Here is a 17,971-nt window from a genome sequence, read left to right on the forward strand (position 1 = left end):
CAGGCCCTGCTTTGGGTACAGAAGATGTAGAGGCAAAACACTGAAAACCCCTGCCCTTGTAGATAGGACATGAGGCTATGTAGTAAAGGCAGGTGGAGGAATAGAGTGACGTGGAGGTCAAGGAAAGCCTTAGTAGGTGATATTTGAGCAAAATCTTGTGGAAAACTAGGGGCAGAGGGAATAGCCAGTGCGCACCAGTTACCACCACACTGACTCCCAATATCTTTAGGGCTGGGGTAACAGTACAGTAAGAGTGGCCTCTATACTATTAATATCTAATTAGATATTTAAACATTACATATCAAGCTAACAATTCATCCTATCCTCCTAATTTGATGAATACATTTTCTCAATGATCTGAAAGCCCAGAAAGTTCCATGCCAGAAGGTGACAGCATTGGGAGGGCTGACCCCTGGCCAGCAGCCCATTCCCTTTCTCTTCCCTCAGGTAGCCCCTCCCCATGTCAGGGAGTTCATGTGTGCAAGTGGACATCCCAGCACCATCCAAGCTCTATTCACCTGCCTCACAAACAGCTTGGTCCTTGGGATGGACTCTGAGAAGGTGCTGCTGAAAGTGGCCCTCAAAAATTTCTGGGCTCCCCATTCCCAACCGAGGCCTAGAAATGGGGCACAAAATCTGGTAGGCACTGCCATTGCCCACATGGAGATCTCCCCAGGGAGGAGAGGCAGAGACTGCAGGGAGGGGGTTGTCTTAAAAGTGCTGGGCCGAGGGCTGGGGCTCCTCTTCCTTTGTCTAAGAAGGGCCCTCACCACTTAGTCCACAGGCCCCTTAGACACTGTCACTCACACAAACAAGTACACAGCTGCTTCAGATTATATTTATTGTGGGGTTGGGTGGGGATCCTGGGGTTCCAGGGCAGCAACTGTGGCTGGCGGGAGCTGGCAGGGTGTCCTGGACAGGAGGGTGCACGGGATCCAGGCGGTGCTCAGGGCAGGAGGCGGCGCGCCGGCGCTTGGGGTGCGGGGGTCTCCAGACGCTTCACACGCAGCAGGGCCCCCAGCACACCCTCAGGGGGTAGCTCAGGGCCAGTATCCTGGTCGGCGGCGCGGCGGAGGCGACGCGGGGCAGCGACGGCTTCGGTGTCGGCGATTCCCGTTAGGATCCGCCCCAACAAATACCTGCAGTGAGGAGGTGTCCGTGAGTCAACTCCTCGGCCCTAGGACCTGGAGGCCGCCGGTACCTCTAACCTCTCTGGGACCCGGCAGCCTCCTCCCACTCAGGCGTCCAACCGCTTTCTGGAGACAGGTGTCCCTGCCTTCCACTCCAGCCATTCGGACGAAGGGAGCCAGCCAGGCACCTCTGCCCCGACCTAGGGTCCCAGGACCTAGGTGTTCGCACCTCCACCCTGTAAAGAAGGCCCTCCGCCGCTCCTCGCCCCCTTCCTCCCAGGATGATGGCGCCCGCCCCCCGACCACCCTTCGTGGAGGTACCTCAGCAGCTCGGGGTCCAGGTCTGGCGTCTCGTCGCCGGCGTCCTCGCCATCGGGGCCCGTGGGGCCATCGTCGTAGACTGGGGGCCGGAGTCTGAGCGCCGCGGCGGGGGCAGGGGCGGGGACAAGCTGGGCTGCCAGGGCCGCCGGGTCCAGGCGGGCGCGGAGCAGGGCGCGGGCGAGCTGCGCGGCGGGCGCGTCGGGGTCGTTCTCCAGGCCCAGGGCTGGGTCACTGGTGCGGGGTGCGCCCCAGATGCGCCGGAGCTGCGCCAGGACGCGCGCCTGCTGATCCTCGGCCTCCTGCGCCTCAGCCCGCGCCCGCTCCTGCCGTTCGGCCTCCAGCAGGTGCGCCAGCGCCCGCGCCAGCTCCTGCACAGCCCCCGCAGCCTCTCCCCTCGGCGCCGCCCGCCGGAAGCGGCGGTGACCGCTGGCCTCAGCCAAGGGCGGCGAGGCTGCGCCCAGGCTGCGGGGCTCCTGCGGGAAGACAGGTTGGAGCGGGGAGGTCTTCAGCATTCGCCCGGCCAGGGACTCCCAACCCGCAGGACTCCGCGGACCCCAAATATCCCTAGATGCCACCAAAGGTGCCATGGGCCCTCGAATATGAGTAGACACCCCTAAGGCCAATGGAGACCCACAAATATCTCTGGTCACACTTAAGGCCACCAAAGACCCCTAGATTCAACTCCCCGCCCCGCCCCCCCCCGCCCCCCCCCGCCATCGCGAACGATTTCCTAGTGACTCAGACCTTGCCCCGCCCGGGGCTGCTGAAGACCAGGTTTCTTTATAGGAATAGAGATGGTAGATATGACAGCAATGTATTTCTCTATATTAATGTTGTGGACAATAGGAACTTATATTTGCATTTTACAGATTCCTACTGTCCATTTGTTTTACCCAAAAGGTAGCAGACTGTTCTTTGCCTTGTTTTTTGGAATCTATGTCTAGATCCTACCCTAAAAGCATCCTTTCTCTCTTCGATCCTTCCTTTCTTCTGCTTTGAATCCCTCTCCTATGGATGTACAATAGTTTATTTAACCAATCCAACTGAGAAACATTGGGGATGTTTCCAATCTTTTTCTATTCTTATAAATAATGTCGGAATGAAAAACTGTGTTCATATATCATTTATATATCTTTTGTATACATATATTACAAGTCTATCTGTAAAATAAATTACCCAATGACTAATGTTCAGTTCAGGCAGTTTTTAAGCAATTTCAGTAAGTTTAAAGAAATAAAAGATATCAAAAGTATGAGAAAGGAACAAAAGACCATTAAATGGCCATAAAGGTTTGAAAAAGAGACATACAGAACATTTAGAAAAATAAATGACATTAAAAATTGAATGGGCAAGTTAAACCACAGATTCAGTGCAGTGGAAGAAATAGGATTGAACAGAACTTGGAAACAGATGCACACACACTGACACTTGCTATGACAGAGGGGACACTGCAGAGCTATGAGGGACAGGAACAACTTCAGTAAATTGTGCAGGAAAAATAAGTGATCCAAATTTGGGAACAATGGAAAGGGAAAAAATTAATTTGACTACATTCAAGCTAAGAATTTCTTTTTATCCCAAGACACCATAAAAAGAATGAAAAGTAAAATCAGAGTAGGAGAATATGCTTGTAACACAAATAATCAATAAAGGAACAATGTCCAATATACCAAAAATTCCTAAAAAGCAGTAAGAGAAAAGCAAATTAATATAAAAATGGGCAAAACTGATGATCAAGTATTTCACAAAAAAGGAACCAAAAACAGTTACTAAGCAAATGAAAACTAGTGAACCTCATTAGTAATCAGGAAAATGCAAATTAAAACACCAGTGAGATACACTATGCAGGGGGAGTGCAAAAGACTGCCAAAATTAAAGTCTGACTATGTCAAATGTTGATGTCGACGTAGAAAAAATGGAGGCTTTTATACATTGCTGCTGGGAACTCAACTGTCAAAATAGCGCTGAGGAACAATTTGGCAACGTCTTGAAAGATGCACATATCATATGCCCCACTCCCGGGGTGTTACACTCCAGAGTAGCTTTTGTGCATATACTACTGGACAAGGGTTCATGAAAAATTACAGCAGCACTATTCATAACAGCATAAAAGTGAAGGAAGGAAAAAAGAAACACCTAGAAACAACCCAAATGTTGTTGCTAACATATTGAAAATGCATCTATAAATCATGATATACACATACACTCATGATATACTCATAGTGTAAAATATTATGCAGTAATAAAAATAAATTAATTATAGCCACATACTTCAATGTGGATGAATCTCACAATGTGTAAAAAAAATCAAGTTCCAGAATTCCACTGCAGACTGCCTGTTACAACCAGACACCCTGATGACTTCCTAGTGACCCCTAGTGACTACCAGGAGCCAGACACCCAGTATGATTCCATCTCTGTGAGGAAAAACTAAACAAGATATTGTTTAGAGATACAGACATAGATGATAAGCTACAAACAAAAGTAAGGGTTAACAGAAAATACAGGATAATGATTATGGAAGAGAGAGACTGCTGTGGTGAGAGGCACCCAAGGGCTTCTAACTATTGGTCATGTTTGATTTAAGCTGAGTAATGGGCACACAAAGGGATTATTTTATCATTATTTCTTACACTGTATATATACATATCTTTAGATATATTCTCATATATAAAGAATACTTTTAAAAAACCATCCTTGATGCAGACAGCCTTTAACTCTACATTATAGAAGGATGTGCTCCAAATGCCCTTGATGGCCACCACCCCTGAGACCCCCCCAGGGAATCACACACGTCAATCGTGCCCTTACACACACTACTTGGACTGACAAGCCTTGAGATGTCAAATATGCAACCCAACACTGCCACATCCACACTCGGGGGGCTGCACACATTCACACTAACCAATGCTATGCAGTTACAATCGCCAAGCCATCTAGATGCAAGAACACGCACCACCCTTAAAGACATAATGCCGCACAGAGAGCAACATCATGGCTCCTCTCTCCACAATGACACAGCTCCACAAAGAAACAGTCTCATCAACACATATACAAAATCCTAGTCTCTCAGTTCAACAGAACCGAAATGGGGTGTGCACCTAGGGGATGCAAAGACCACTCCCTCCCAAACAAAAAGACAATCACACAGACACACACCCAAACACAGACACACCCATAAGTCACACCATCACCACAGGAATCACAAACACACCGATGTCACACTGAGAAAACTCACACACAGAAGCTTCACACACAATGCACACCCGGACCCACAAAGGCACCTTTGTATGGATGCTCGTAAGCACTTACATCAAAAGAAACACACAGAGACAGCACACACTCATATCCCTGTCATCACATCTTGTGGACACAGACCGAGGCCCGCATCCCCCGTCTTACAGTGTGCTACGCCCGTGGACAGCGCCACAGGAGGCGGGCGGGGCGAGGCCAGGCCCAGCGCCTAGTGCGGAGGGATGCGCAGGGCGCGGCGGCCAGACGACCCCCAGACACTGCCACCCACACACCCAAGAGACGGAGGCTGGCATGGCCTGGGCGCAGACTGGAGGCTGGACCCCAGGCCCCCACGGCCGATCTCTCCACAGGTCCCGAGAACTGGGGCCAGCGAGGATAAGGGGCCAGTGGCCAGGCACCGACCCTCGCCTGTAGCATCCTCCCCCCACCCCCACCCAGCGCCCGACCCGGGTCGCACCTTTACCGGCCTTGCGCAGAGAGTGCGGGGTGGCCCAAGTAAGCCCAAGAGCAGCAGCACCAAAAGGCCGACGCCCCCGGCCCGCGGCCCGTGGAGCAGTGGCGACCCCGCCATGCTGCCCCAGCGAGCCGGGCTCCGGACGGGCGGACTGACTGGCAAGTGCGCAGCGCCTGAGCTACCCTGCACCGCTGCGGTGCTTTGCGGCTGCGCACGCTGAGGAATCTTGCCCTTCCCTGCCCATCCCATCCTGTCTACGCAGGCGCAGCCTTTAGCTCCCGCAGCCTCTGCATCCTGCCCGTTTCCAAGGAGATGCCCGAGGGGCAAGATGATGAGCTGGAGCCTTTGATGGCGGTTGCCATGGCAGTCGGAGGCCAGTAGCCAGAGCAACAGACTTGGCTGTCGCCTCAGCAGACAGGCAGGAAAAATGACTCAGTGGAGTGGAATGGGGGTCTGGTCCCCTCTGCCGCCCCACTTCTTGGGGAGGAGATATACGATTTTGTTCATTGGATAAACAGTTACGGATGGCCTATGGACCATGGCCTTTATAGAGTGATGAGTTCAATTAGTTCACCATTCTAAGGTGCTGTCCCTTACCTGCATAAAGCGGTTACTAGTAACTGTCTCCCAGAGTGGCTTTGAAGGTTTAATAAGAATGGTATTTAGAGGACTTCCCTGGTGGTCCTGTGGTTGAGACTTCACCTTCCAATGCAGGGAGCAATGGATTCAATCCCTCATCAGGAAGCTAAGATCCTACATGCCTCCTAGCGGAAAACCAAAACATAAAACAAAGTAATGTCATAACATATTCAATTAAAAAAAAAAAACTTTTAAAAAATGGCATTTAGTAGGAGCTCAATAAAAGTTCCTTTCTATCCTTTCCTTGTCTCTTTCCCAGTATCTTCATCTCTCCATTGCTCTGTTTCTCTTTCTGACCTTATATGCCCATAGGTCTCTCTGTCTTCCCCTCCCATCTATCTCTTCCTGCCTCTGATTCTTTCTCTCCCTTCATCTCTGCAACCTTCCTCCTGTCTCTGTCTTTATTTTGTTGTCTCTATCTACTTGTCTTCCATAGATACGTAGATCGATTTCACTCATAAATTGTTCCAAAAGGATTTTAAGCCATGTAAAATGATACAGCAAACAAAACAAAACTTTGATAAAAATTTCTGTATCTATAGGGGGAAAAATAACAGGAAGGGCATATCAGTGGTTATTGTGGGTGCAGCGGGAGATGACAGATGCTTTTGTCACATTCTCCTTTACATTTTTCTCTGTTATCTGAAAAAAAGTTTCAATGAATATGTATTATTATTATAACCAGATTTTTAAAAGGTATTTTCATTTTGGTTGGAATTTAAAAAGTGTGGTAACATGACACAAATCAAAAGTGAATAAAAGAAAGATCCATTTGTGTTGCTGTGAGTATATCTAATCCATTCTAACTGCTTCTACTGTGCGTGCTCAGTCGTGTCCAACTCTTGCTCGGTGAGAATACTGGAGTGGGGACCAAGGAGCACCTCACACCCGTGGCAAAGAAGGAGGCGACATGCGGCGGGATGGAGGCTACCTTAGAGCAGCACTTGGAGGACACAATGAAGAATCCATCCATTTTCGGAATCCTGTGCACAGATTCACAGGGACTCAATCTAGGTTGCTGCGGAACCCTGTCAGATGAGCATGCTGGGGTGATATCTGTTCTAGCCCAGCAAGCAGCTAAGCTAACCTCGGACCCCACTGATATTCTTGTGGTGTATCTAGAATCAAATAATGGGAACATTATGATCCAGAAACACGATGGCATCACAGTGGCAGTTCACAAAATGGCCTCCTGACAACTCGTATCAGTTCTCCAGCAGCCTGTCACAGGGACTCATTCATACCTTATGTTAATTATCTTATAGAACTATTAGACCATTCATGTAATATGTATTGAGCACTTTTCTATTAATTTTAGAGTAGGCTGCATTTTGACACTCTGTGGATCGACTTATCAAAATACTAGTTAAGGAAAGTATCATGTTTTGAAGCAACATATTTAGGTCACCTTGTATATAGAATTTTGTTAAGTTTAATACACCTGGTTGGAGGAAAAAGGAGAATACTGGAGTGGGTTGCCAGGGGATCTTCCCGACCCAGGGATCTCCTGTGGCTCCTGCATTGGCAGGTGGATTCTTTACCACTTGAGCCACCTGGGAAGCCCCAAAATCCTTATACACATCCACTTATGAACCTGAAGATTATATGCTCAGGGATGATGTAATGGACACACAATTAAGATGGCCCCCATGATCCTTGTCTCCTTGTATTCTCATCCTTGGGTAATCCCCTCCCTTTGAATATGTGTGTGTCCAAAGGTGATCAGATGTATGTGATTACATGTAGATAATCATGTTAAAAATGAGGTGGAAATGATCAACTTGTGAGGCAACTCCCACTCCCTTTCATGAAACAATTGACCACTTTGGAGAACCTCACATGGCAAGAAATAGAGGGTGGCCTTTAGGAGCTAAGAGTGACCCCAGCTGACAGCCAGCAAGAAATTGAAGCCTTCTGTCCTATGACTGCAAGGAACTGAATTCTGCCAACAACCTGAGTGAGCTTGAAAACAGATCCTTCCCCAGACGAGCATCAGATGAGACTATAGCCCTGGTCAACACCTTCATTTCAACTTTGTGAGACCCTAAGCAAAGAACCCAATTAAACCATACCCTGACTCCTGACCCACAGATACTGTTAGTTAATGTTTTAAGCTGAGAAGTTTATGGTAATATTGTTACACAAAAGATAATCTGAATAAAAGAAGACATGTTTCATTCTCTTGGATGAGACTATTTCATATTATAACTATTTCAGTTACATCCAAATTACTATATAATTTCTATATAACCTTAATTTAAATCCCAGCTGAACATTTTAAGGAAAATCAATAAATCTTATTCAATAAAGTATATAAAGAGTCCACACAAAACTTTTACATGCATGTTCAAAGCAGCATTTTTCATAATAGCCCCCAAATAGAAACAACTCAAATATCTGTCAACTGATGACTGGATAGACAAAATGAGGTATATCCATAAAATGGAATATTACTCATCCATAAAAAGAAACAAAGTACTGATACATGTTGCAATATGGATGAAACCTGAAAATATGCAGAGTGAAAAGGAGCCAGACACAAAAAGTCACATAATTTGTGATTCCATTTATGTGAAATGCTCAGAATAAGCAAATTCATAGAGACAGTTGATTAGTAGTTGCCAGGGGCTGAGGGGAGAAGAGAAGGGAACAGGGGTGGCTGCAAATAAGTACAGGGTTTCTTTTTGAGGTGATGAAAATGTTCTGGTGTTAGATAACGGTGATGGGTGACCAACTTAGTGAATATACTAAAAACCATTGAATTGTACACTTTAAAATGATGAATCTCGTGTATGTGGATTATATCTCAATAAATAAATATCTATAAAAAAGAATAAAGATTTGTGAAGTGCTAAATCATTTCTGAAAAAGATAAAAAAGTAGACTTGACTTATCAGGTATTAGGATGTGTTCTAAGGCCAGAAAGGTAAGATGGTGTATGGAAAACTGAAAGAAAATAAGCTGGAGTCCTACCTCACACCATATACAAACAATAGCTCCGGACAGGTTAAAGATTTTCATGTAAAAGAAAACACTATACGTTAATAGAAAAATATGCCATGTGACCTAGGGATGGGGACGGACTTCCTGAACAAAACTTCAAAAGCACAAACCACAAGGAAGAATGTTAATGATGATGTACATATCAAAATTTACAGTTTCTGTTTAATAAAAGACCCTATACACAAAGTTAACAGATGAAACAGCAAATATCTATTTGCTATAGCTGAAATCACCAGAGATTAAACATCCAGAATATAAAAGTGACTTTGAGAAACAGCAAGAAAAAAACAAGAGCCTCAAAGAAAAATGGGCAAAGGATAGGAATAGAAAGCTCACACAAGAGGAAACCCATGAGGTTATCAAGCATGTGAAGACATACTCAATTTTACTAATCATTAGAGCAGTGCAATTTTTTTAATTGAACAAATTTTTCCATTTTTAATAGAAAAAATGTTAGGCAATATGACTTCTACACTGTAGACTTGTTCCTGCTTGAGCTGCTCACTGCTCAAAAGCCAATAAAATGAAACATTATTTTATATCCATCACACTGGAAAAAATTAGAAAACTGAATCACATGAAATTTGGCAGTCTTATGGAGATACAGGGACCTTCATGTACTGTTGGTGAGAGTCTGGGCTTAAGCAGTCATTTTGGGCAATTGTCTGGCAGTACTCAACCAAATTTAGCCTGTATACCAGAGTTGTCAAGTACCCAGTGTAAGAGGGTCTACCACCCATAGTGGGGGAGGGGGCTGGGAAAATTCCCCCTGAGAAAGGGTATCTATGCTGAGATCTAAAGATCCAGGAGGAGTTACCCAGGGAGATGGGTATAGGGGGAAAGCATTTCAGGCGAGGGAATTGCACAAGAAAAGGATCTAAGCTGAGAAGCAGCATGGCATGTTCAAGGAAGTGAAGTAAGGCTGGTGAGCCTGAAGCACAGCGGGACATGTTTTAATTCGCTGTATTTTGAAGCCTTCTGAGAGAGTGTGGCAAAATGGTCTAATGAGCAGACACATCTACCTCCCTTCCTTCCCCCAAATTCCCCCAAAGCAATCCCCCAAAATACCTTGAGTGGTGCTTTTCAAGGGAGTCATCAGGGGACCAATTATTCTGAGGCATTCTTTAGGAGACAGATTGCAGATGGAGTCAAGCCATCCAGGGTGATGGGGTGGGCGGGGGGGGGGAGAGCTAAGAATCAACCCCCAATTACAACGGATGGGGATAGACTTTTGCAGAAGTAAAAACATAAAAACAAGTCCATTGGCTCTCTGTGGTTGTCATTCCTGCTGTTTGCTAGGATTTTCATTTTTTCTCCCTTTCAGGACCATGGAAGGTGGGATGATTGTACTTCCTCATGACTGAGTGGAAACAGCCAGTGTGGCCTCAGGCTGGAGCACTTGATTGCCAGTATGAGCTCCTCCAGAGCTCTGTCACTCTAATTCTTTTTATTTTATTTTATTTTAAAAAATTTATTTGGCTGCATCTGGTCTCAGCTGTTGGCACACGGGCTCTCTAGTTGTGGTGTAGGGGCTTAGTTGCCTCAAAGCATGTGGAATCCTAGTTCCCTGACCAGGGGATGGAACCCATGTCCCCAGCACTGCAAGGTGGACTCTCAACCACTGGACCACCAGGGAAGTCCCAGTCTGATTCTTCAAAAATAGCCTGTATTTACTGTTACTCCCAAATTCGTATCTCTAGCCCGGGCTTCTTGGGATTCAAACTCCAAAAGCCTCCTCAACATTTCTACTTGGGTAGAAAGAAGCATTTCAATGTTAACTTCCCCAAACTCCAACTGTTGATTTACTGTCTTCCAAGGCCTGCTCTTCCACTATAAAGACAAAAACAAAACAAAAACTCTATTCTTCTCTCAGTCTCCCCCATCTCCATAAGTGGTCCATCATTCACCCAGCTTCTCAGATCAAAAACCATAAAGCATCCTTTAAACAAAAATTATTGTAGTATAATTGATTTACAATGTTTTATTAGTTTCAGGTGTACAACAAAGTGAATGTATATGTCTATTTTCTTTCAGAAATATTGAATAGAGTTCCCTGTGCTATGCAGAAGGTCCTTGTTAGTTGTCTATTTTATATATAGTAACACGTGCATGTAGAGCTTCCCCAGTGGTTCAGCAAAAAATAACCCATCTGCCAATGCAGGAGACTCAGGAGACACAGGTTCGATCCTTGGATCAGGAAGATCCTCTGGAGGAGCAAGCCACTCCAATATTCTTGCCTGGAGAATGCCATGGACAGAGGAGCCTGGTGGATTACAGTCCATACGGTCCCAAAGAGCTGGATACAATGAGCGACTGAAAACACACACACACAATTTGTGTATGTTAATCCCAATCTCCTAATTTACCACCTTCCCCCATATATCCCCTTTGGTAATTATAAGTTTGATTTTGAGATCTGAGCTTGTTTCTGTTTTGTAAAAAATTCATTTGTATCATTTTCTATAAGATTCCACATATAAACGATGTTATATGATATTTGTCTTTCTCTGACTTACTTTACTTAGTATGATAATCTCTAGGTAAATCCATGTTGTGGCAAATGGCATTATTTCATTCTTTTAAAAACCATAAAACACCCTTGATACCTCTCTTTTTCTCACCTCCACATCCAGTCTATGAGCAAATCCTTTAAAATAGATCCATAATCCAACCCCTTCTCTTCGCCTCCACTGCCAGCACTACCATGTGTCATTTGGACCCTTGCAGTAGCCACCTCACCAGTCTCCCTGCTTCTTTCCTTGCCCCCTGATAGTTTCTTTTCCTCATAGCAGCCAGAGGGACCCTATTCTAATTAATGTTCCTATGTACTCAGCATTCCTTCCCAGCTCCCATCAGAATAAAAGCTGAAGTCCATGTACCCACATAAAGCCTATGGTCCATGAGGTCCTGTGAGATCTTGCCCATGTTACCTCTCTGACCTCCCATCCTACCACTGTCCCCCTCATTTTCTCTGTACCTGCACTGGTCTCCTTTCTGTTCTTCATACATGCCGAGCATGTTCCCAACCTCAGTGTCTTTGCATTTGCTATTCATTTTGCATGTGGCTTGTTCCTTTGTTTCATCCTGGTCTCTTTGGGTATCACCCCTTCACAGAGGCCTTCCTTGATCTTTCTACCTCATTCTCTGTGTCTAGGTCTGCTTTATTTTCCACTGTAGCACTTATCAATTTCTTTCATCATATTTCCTCTATAATGCTTTATATACTATCTCCCCAATTACAGTGTAAGTTTCACGGGGACAGTCTTCAATCTCTTCACCACTGCATCCCCAAACCTATAGTATAATAGGAGTTCGATAAGTATGTATAAAGCATTGAGTTAATTAAGTTAAGAATAACCAATGGGACAAAACAGAAAGAGTAAGAACAAATGGAATAGGGGGAAAAATGAGAGGAAACAAAAGTAATCAAAGGAATATGGAAACTTCTTATATATTGCTAATACTACACTCAAAAATAAGAACAGGTCTAGGACTTCCCTAGCTGTCCAGTGGTTAAGATTCACACTTCCAATGCAGTGGGGTTTGGGTTTGATCCCTTGTAGGGGAACTAAGATCCTGCATGTGAAAGTGAAAGTGACAGTTGCTGAGTCATGTCTGAGTGCGAGAGGCCAGAATTCTCCAGGCCAGAATACTGGAGTGGATAGCCTTTTCCCTTTTCCAGGGGATCTTCCCAACCCAGCGATCGAACCCAGGTTTCCCACATTGCAGGCAGATTCTTTACCAGCTGAGCCACAAGGGAAGCCCAAGATCCTGCATGACACATGGCAAAAAAAGGACACCAAATTAATAACTCAAATTCACATGAAGAAACAAAGAAACTTGCTAAAGGTAACTTCAGAGGTAAATATTAGGTTGGTACAAAAGTAATTGTGGTTTCAGATCGTGAATTTTAAGTCATTATGCTGCTGCTGCTGCTGCTGCTGCTGCTGCTGCTGCGTCACTTCAGTCGTGTCCGACTCTGTGCGACCCCATAGATGGCAGCCCACTTTTCAACAGGCATTAACAGAACTCTGGGAGACGACTCCTGATCCAGCCTCTGAGTCAAGCAAGCCTCTATTTGAGTCAGGAACAGAGGTCCTCATAAAAACATTGGGATCTGGGGGCCCATCCCTCGAGCCCCTCTGGGAAGGCCCTTACCAGGTTATTCTTTCTTCTCCCACATCTGTCAAAGTGCCAGGAATTGATCCGTGGGTACATCATACTCGAGTTAAGAGGTGGCACCCTGACCAGAACCAAGTGACTTCATTTTAAGTCTTTACTTTCTATGCTCTGACTTTGTACTTTTCAGATGGGCCTGATAATCTATCTGAGCTTACTTCTGCTGACTCTAAAAATCCTGAGTCTGCCGTTTGATCCTCAAGACAGTGCCTTCCTGTCCTGGGCTCCCTCCTGTGCTGCATTCCACAATGGGTCTAACTGCTGGGTCTGCAGAGTGCTCCCCTCTTCATCAGTAGAAGGCTTCCTGTGGTGGACATCTCCACTTCAAGGAAAAGACTTTCTCCAAGTCTGTGAATACCTTCTACAACAATCATATGTGATGCCTCTTCTTCACCTGATGACATCTAACAACCGTAAAATGGACTGGTGCAACACGTTGCACTTTATGGACATAACGTGACTTTTAATTTTGATTTTAAGTTGTTTTAATGACTATTTTGCCTTGCACCTGGAACTGTGTAACTGGATTTGTTTCTAGTCGCATGAAAGCTTTTAAGTTACAAATGGTTGCTCAAACTCCTGCTACTGCTGCAGCTTCCTCCAACTACTATTTGGGGCCCCTGGATCAGATATCCTCAATATGAGGATTAAGAGAATATGTTGTCTCACCAATTTAGGGACAATGCCCTTTGTCAGCTCTGAAGCAGTTATGGAACAAAAACGATGCCCCTTTTCCCTAGACAACATAATTCTCCTAAAAGAAAAGGGGGGAATGAGAGGGTAACAGGCAGGAAGGCCAGGAGTCTCCAAACGGAGACAATAGCCTGCAAGTGTCAGACATATTTATCTCTCTTAAGCAGCAGGAGGAAACAAACTAGTGATATTTTTTTCTTCTCTTTACAAATTTAAAAGGAGGTATCTCTTAAAATACTGTGTTGCCATAATGACACCTGGTTTCACCTGAAGTTAACTATTCTCAAACCTTGAGATAACCAATGCATTTTTCTTATGGAAATGTTTGTCTTAAGCTATGTTAATGTACTATGCATTCACCCCAAACTCTGTCTTCAAGTCGGTTCTGCCTAATGGCTCAGAACCTACTTGTTATCTGAACCTACTGGCTCAGAACCAGTATGTTATACTCAGACATTGTTCCCCAAATCTATGTAAATGAAACTATTTGTATGGTAATCTGCCCTTCTACAAGATTCAAGTCAATCGTTTTATGGCCCGGGATGAACATTTTGGTGCCAAGATTATCCCAAAATGCATCTTATGGGTGAGGGGCCTGGTGGCATTCTGAGTTTTAAGACATTCCTTTCTTTCATTAACAGACTGTTAGTGACTATATAACATCCAGCTGAAGACTAACAGAGGGGTACTCTTTCTGCCCCCTTCTGATGCCTATGTCAGAAGCTTTCTCTATCTCCTTCATATTTTAATAAAACTTTACTACACAAAAGGTCTGAGTGATCAAGCCTCGTCTCTGGCCCTGGATTGAATTCTTCTCCTCCAGAGGCCAAAAATCCTGGTGTCTTTTCATTCAACAACAAACTTTCACCACCAGGCTCCCCTGTACCTGGGATTCTCCAGGCAAGAACACTGGAGTGGGTTGCCATTTCCTTCTCCAATGCATGAAAGTGAAAAGTGAAAGTGAAGTCACTCAGTCGTGTCCGACTCTTAGCGATCCCATGGACTGCAGCCCACCATATAACTAGGCTCAATCACATCTGTATTAATCAAAATAGGAACCATTACAATCAACACATCTTTGCCAGTGAGAAATAAGTTTGCTTATTCTTGTAGCAGACTTCCCTGTAGCTCAAATGGTAAAGAATATCCTAGGATGCAGGAGACCAGGGTTTGATCCCTGGGTCAGGAAGATCCTCTGGAGAAGGGAATGGCAATCCACTCCAGTATTCTTGCCTGGAGAATCCCATGGACATAAAAGCCTGGCACGCTACAGTCCGTGGGGTCGAAAAGAGTCGGCAATGACTGAGTTACTAACACACACATTCTTGTAGCATAAAAGTCCTTGTTTCAAGATTTGACATACTCTTAGAAAGCATTTTTCCTGCAAAAAGTTGTCCTGATGCTTGAGGAAGTGGTAGCCAGTTGGCAAAAGGTGAGGTGAATGAAGTGGATGAAGCAAAACTCCATAGCCCAATTCGTTCAACTTTTGAAGTGTTGGTTATGCAACGTGCCATCAGGCGTTGTCATGGAGAAGAATTGGGCCTTCTCTGTTGACCAAAGCCGGTTGCAGGTGTCACAGTTTTCAGTGCATCTCATTAATTTGCTGAGCATTATTTCTCAGATGTAATGGTTTTTCTGGGGTTCAGAAAGCTGTAATGAATCAGACCAGCAGCAGATCACCAGTGACCATGACCTTTTTTTGGTGCAAGTTTGGCTTTGGGAATTGCTTTGGAGCTTCTTCTCTGTGCAACCACTGAGCTGGTCATCACCAGTGGTCATATAAAATACACTATTTGTCGCACATCACAAGCTGATCAAGAAATGGTTCATTGTCATTGCACAGAATAAGAGAAGATGACACTTCAAAACAATGTTTTTTTATTTGCAGTCAGCTATGAGGCAGGCTTCCCAGGTGGCTCAGGGAATAAAGAATCGCTTTCAATGCAGGAGACTCAGGTGACTCGGGTCCAAAATAGGAAGATTCCCTGGAGGAAGGCATGGCAACCCATTTCAGTATTCTTGCCTGGAGAAACCTATGGACAGAGGAGCCTGGCGGGCTACTGTCCATAGGGTCACAAAGAGTCAGACACAACTAAAGTGGCAGAGCACACATGCACAGTGGGGAGGCACCCACATATCAAGCTTTTTCACTTTTCTAATTTGCTTCAAAGGCTGAACAACCATAGAATGGTCGACAAGTTCTTCAGCAACTTCTCATGTAGTTGTAAGAGGATCAGTGCTCTCAGTTGGGCATTGTCAACTACCAATGGCCGGCCACTACACTCCTCATCTTCAAGACTCTCATTTGCAAAACTTCTTGAACCACTGCACTGTATGTTCATTAGCAGTTCCTGAGTCAAATGCATTATTGATGTTGTCAGTTGTCTCCACTGCTTCATGACCCATTTTGAACTCAAATTAAAAAATTGCTCAAATTTGCTTTTTGTCTAACATCACTTCTATAGTCTAAAATAAATATAAAATAAGCAGCAAGTAATAAGTCATTAGCAAAAAACATAAAGTGAGAAATGTACATTAAAATGATGTATGATGTAACCACATTTATTTAAGAATGTATTCCAATATCAAACATGAAATTTCAACATTACAAAACAGCAATTACTTTTGCACCGACCTAATCACGACTGAGCGACTGATCTGATCTGATCTGAATATAAGACAGTAAAAGTATATATTTTGTAACTCTTTTCTTCTGTTAATTTGATTTAGAAGACAATTACATAGAGCAATAATTATAAAACTCGTGATGGACTTATAATATATAAAGATGTAATTTGCTTAATGATAATAGGGCAAATGAGGAGAGAAGGAACAGAGCTATACTAGAGCAAAGTGAAGTGAAGTGAAAGTTGCTCAGTCATGTCTGACTCTTTGAGACCCCCGTGGACTGTACAATCCATGGAATTCTCCAGGCCAGAATACTGGAGTGGGTAGCCTTTCCCTTCTCCAGGTGATCTTCCCAACCCAGGGATCGAACCCAGGTCTCCCACATTGAAGGCAGATTCTTTACCAGCTGAGCCATAAGGGAAGCCCAGAGCAAAGTCTCTGTATGTTATTGAAATTAATGAACAATAATTTAAGTTAATTATTAATCAATAATTTGAAAACTTCCCACAGAGATGCCCAGATCAAGATGACTTCACTGGCGAATTCTACCAAGCATTTAAAGGAAAATTACTAACAATTCTTCACAAACTCTTCCCCGAAATTGAAAAGAACATTCTTCAACTCATTCTAATGAGGCCAAAAGCAAAACCAGATAAAGTCGACACTATGCAAATACAGATGAATATCTCTTATTAATGTAGACTCAAAAATCCTCTTCAAAATTCTAGCAGACTAAAGCCAATAACATATAAAAAGGAGTATACAACTAGAAAAGACTCTTGAGAATCCCTTGGACACCAAGGAGATCAAACCAGTCAATCCTAAAGGAAATCAGTCCTGAATATTCATTGGAAGGATTGATGCTGAAGCTGAAGCTCCAATACTTTGGCCACCTGATGCAAAGAGCTGACTCACTGGAAAAGACCCAGGTGCTAGAAAAGATTGAGTGCAGGAGGAGAAAGGAACGATAGAGGATGAGATGGTTGGATAGCATCACCGACTCAATGGACATGAGTTTGAGCAAATTCCGAGAGATAGTGAAGGACAGGGAAGCCTGGTGTGCTGCAGTCCATGGGGTCGCAAAGAGTCAGACATGAATTAGTGAGTGAACAACAACAAACACACTATGACAAAGTGGGATTTATCCCAGGAATATAAGGTTGCTTGACATGTGAAATCAATTAATGTAATAGACCATAACAATAAAATAAAGTACAAGAACCACATGATCATCTCAACAGAAGCAGGAAAAGCATTTGACAAAGTTCAACACCCCTTCACATCGTAAGTCAACATATCACTAACAACCTAGGAGTAGAAGAAACTTCCTCAACTTGATAAAGGAATAAAAAATTTATCCACAGCTAACATCACATTTTTTGGTCACAAGAAACTGATCTTTATTCAGCAAAGTTCTACACAAGTGGCGTCTCATGCCACCTTGGTGCCAATCCCCAGCAAAATACAGTAACAAATGGACAGACCCTGGAGGAAAAGGGAGGAGGGATGTGAGAATGAGATGAGGACTGCAGATCCAGGCCATTCAGGGTCTGCAGCCCTGGACAGGGGAAAAGGTAGAGAAGCTTAAACTTTGTTGTGCAAAAATCAACTAAAAATAAACTTTAAAATTAAATAGATTTTTTTAAAAAAAAGAAAGAAGGAAAGACAA

At 44.3% G+C, this 17,971-nt stretch overlaps 1 protein-coding gene and 1 pseudogene across 1 annotated transcript; one reads left to right on the forward strand and one right to left on the reverse strand.

Annotated features, from left to right (window-relative positions):
* Nucleotides 1-824: 824 nt before the first annotated feature.
* PCSK1N (proprotein convertase subtilisin/kexin type 1 inhibitor) lies at nt 825-5,400 on the reverse strand. Its single transcript, XM_070783503.1, has 3 exons — nt 5,164-5,400; nt 1,452-1,924; nt 825-1,139 (listed from the first exon to the last, which is right to left on the reverse strand). The coding sequence occupies exons 1-3, from the start codon at nt 5,275-5,277 to the stop codon at nt 947-949; spliced, it is 780 nt and encodes a 259-aa protein (XP_070639604.1). The 5' UTR covers nt 5,278-5,400; the 3' UTR covers nt 825-946.
* Nucleotides 5,401-6,686: 1,286 nt separating this feature from the next.
* On the forward strand, nt 6,687-7,012 carry LOC139181034 (ragulator complex protein LAMTOR5 pseudogene; annotated as a pseudogene).
* The last annotated feature ends 10,959 nt before the right edge of the window (nt 7,013-17,971 follow it).

This window comes from Bos indicus, chromosome X (genome assembly GCF_029378745.1).
Source record: "Bos indicus isolate NIAB-ARS_2022 breed Sahiwal x Tharparkar chromosome X, NIAB-ARS_B.indTharparkar_mat_pri_1.0, whole genome shotgun sequence".
NCBI classification, from domain to species: Eukaryota; Metazoa; Chordata; class Mammalia; order Artiodactyla; family Bovidae; genus Bos; species Bos indicus.

What these genes read in the sequence shown, in the direction of transcription:
- PCSK1N (XM_070783503.1), bottom strand. Translation starts at nt 5,277, where the DNA reads ATGGCGGGGTCGCCACTGCTCCACGGGCCGCGGGCCGGGGGCGTCGGC. An exon ending in TCTGCGCAAGGCCGGTAAAG is followed by an intron (nt 1,925 to 5,163) that starts GTGCGACCCGGG and finishes GTCTTCCCGCAG; the next exon opens with GAGCCCCGCAGCCTGGGCGC. An exon ending in CTGGACCCCGAGCTGCTGAG is followed by an intron (nt 1,140 to 1,451) that starts GTACCTCCACGA and finishes TCCTCACTGCAG; the next exon opens with GTATTTGTTGGGGCGGATCC.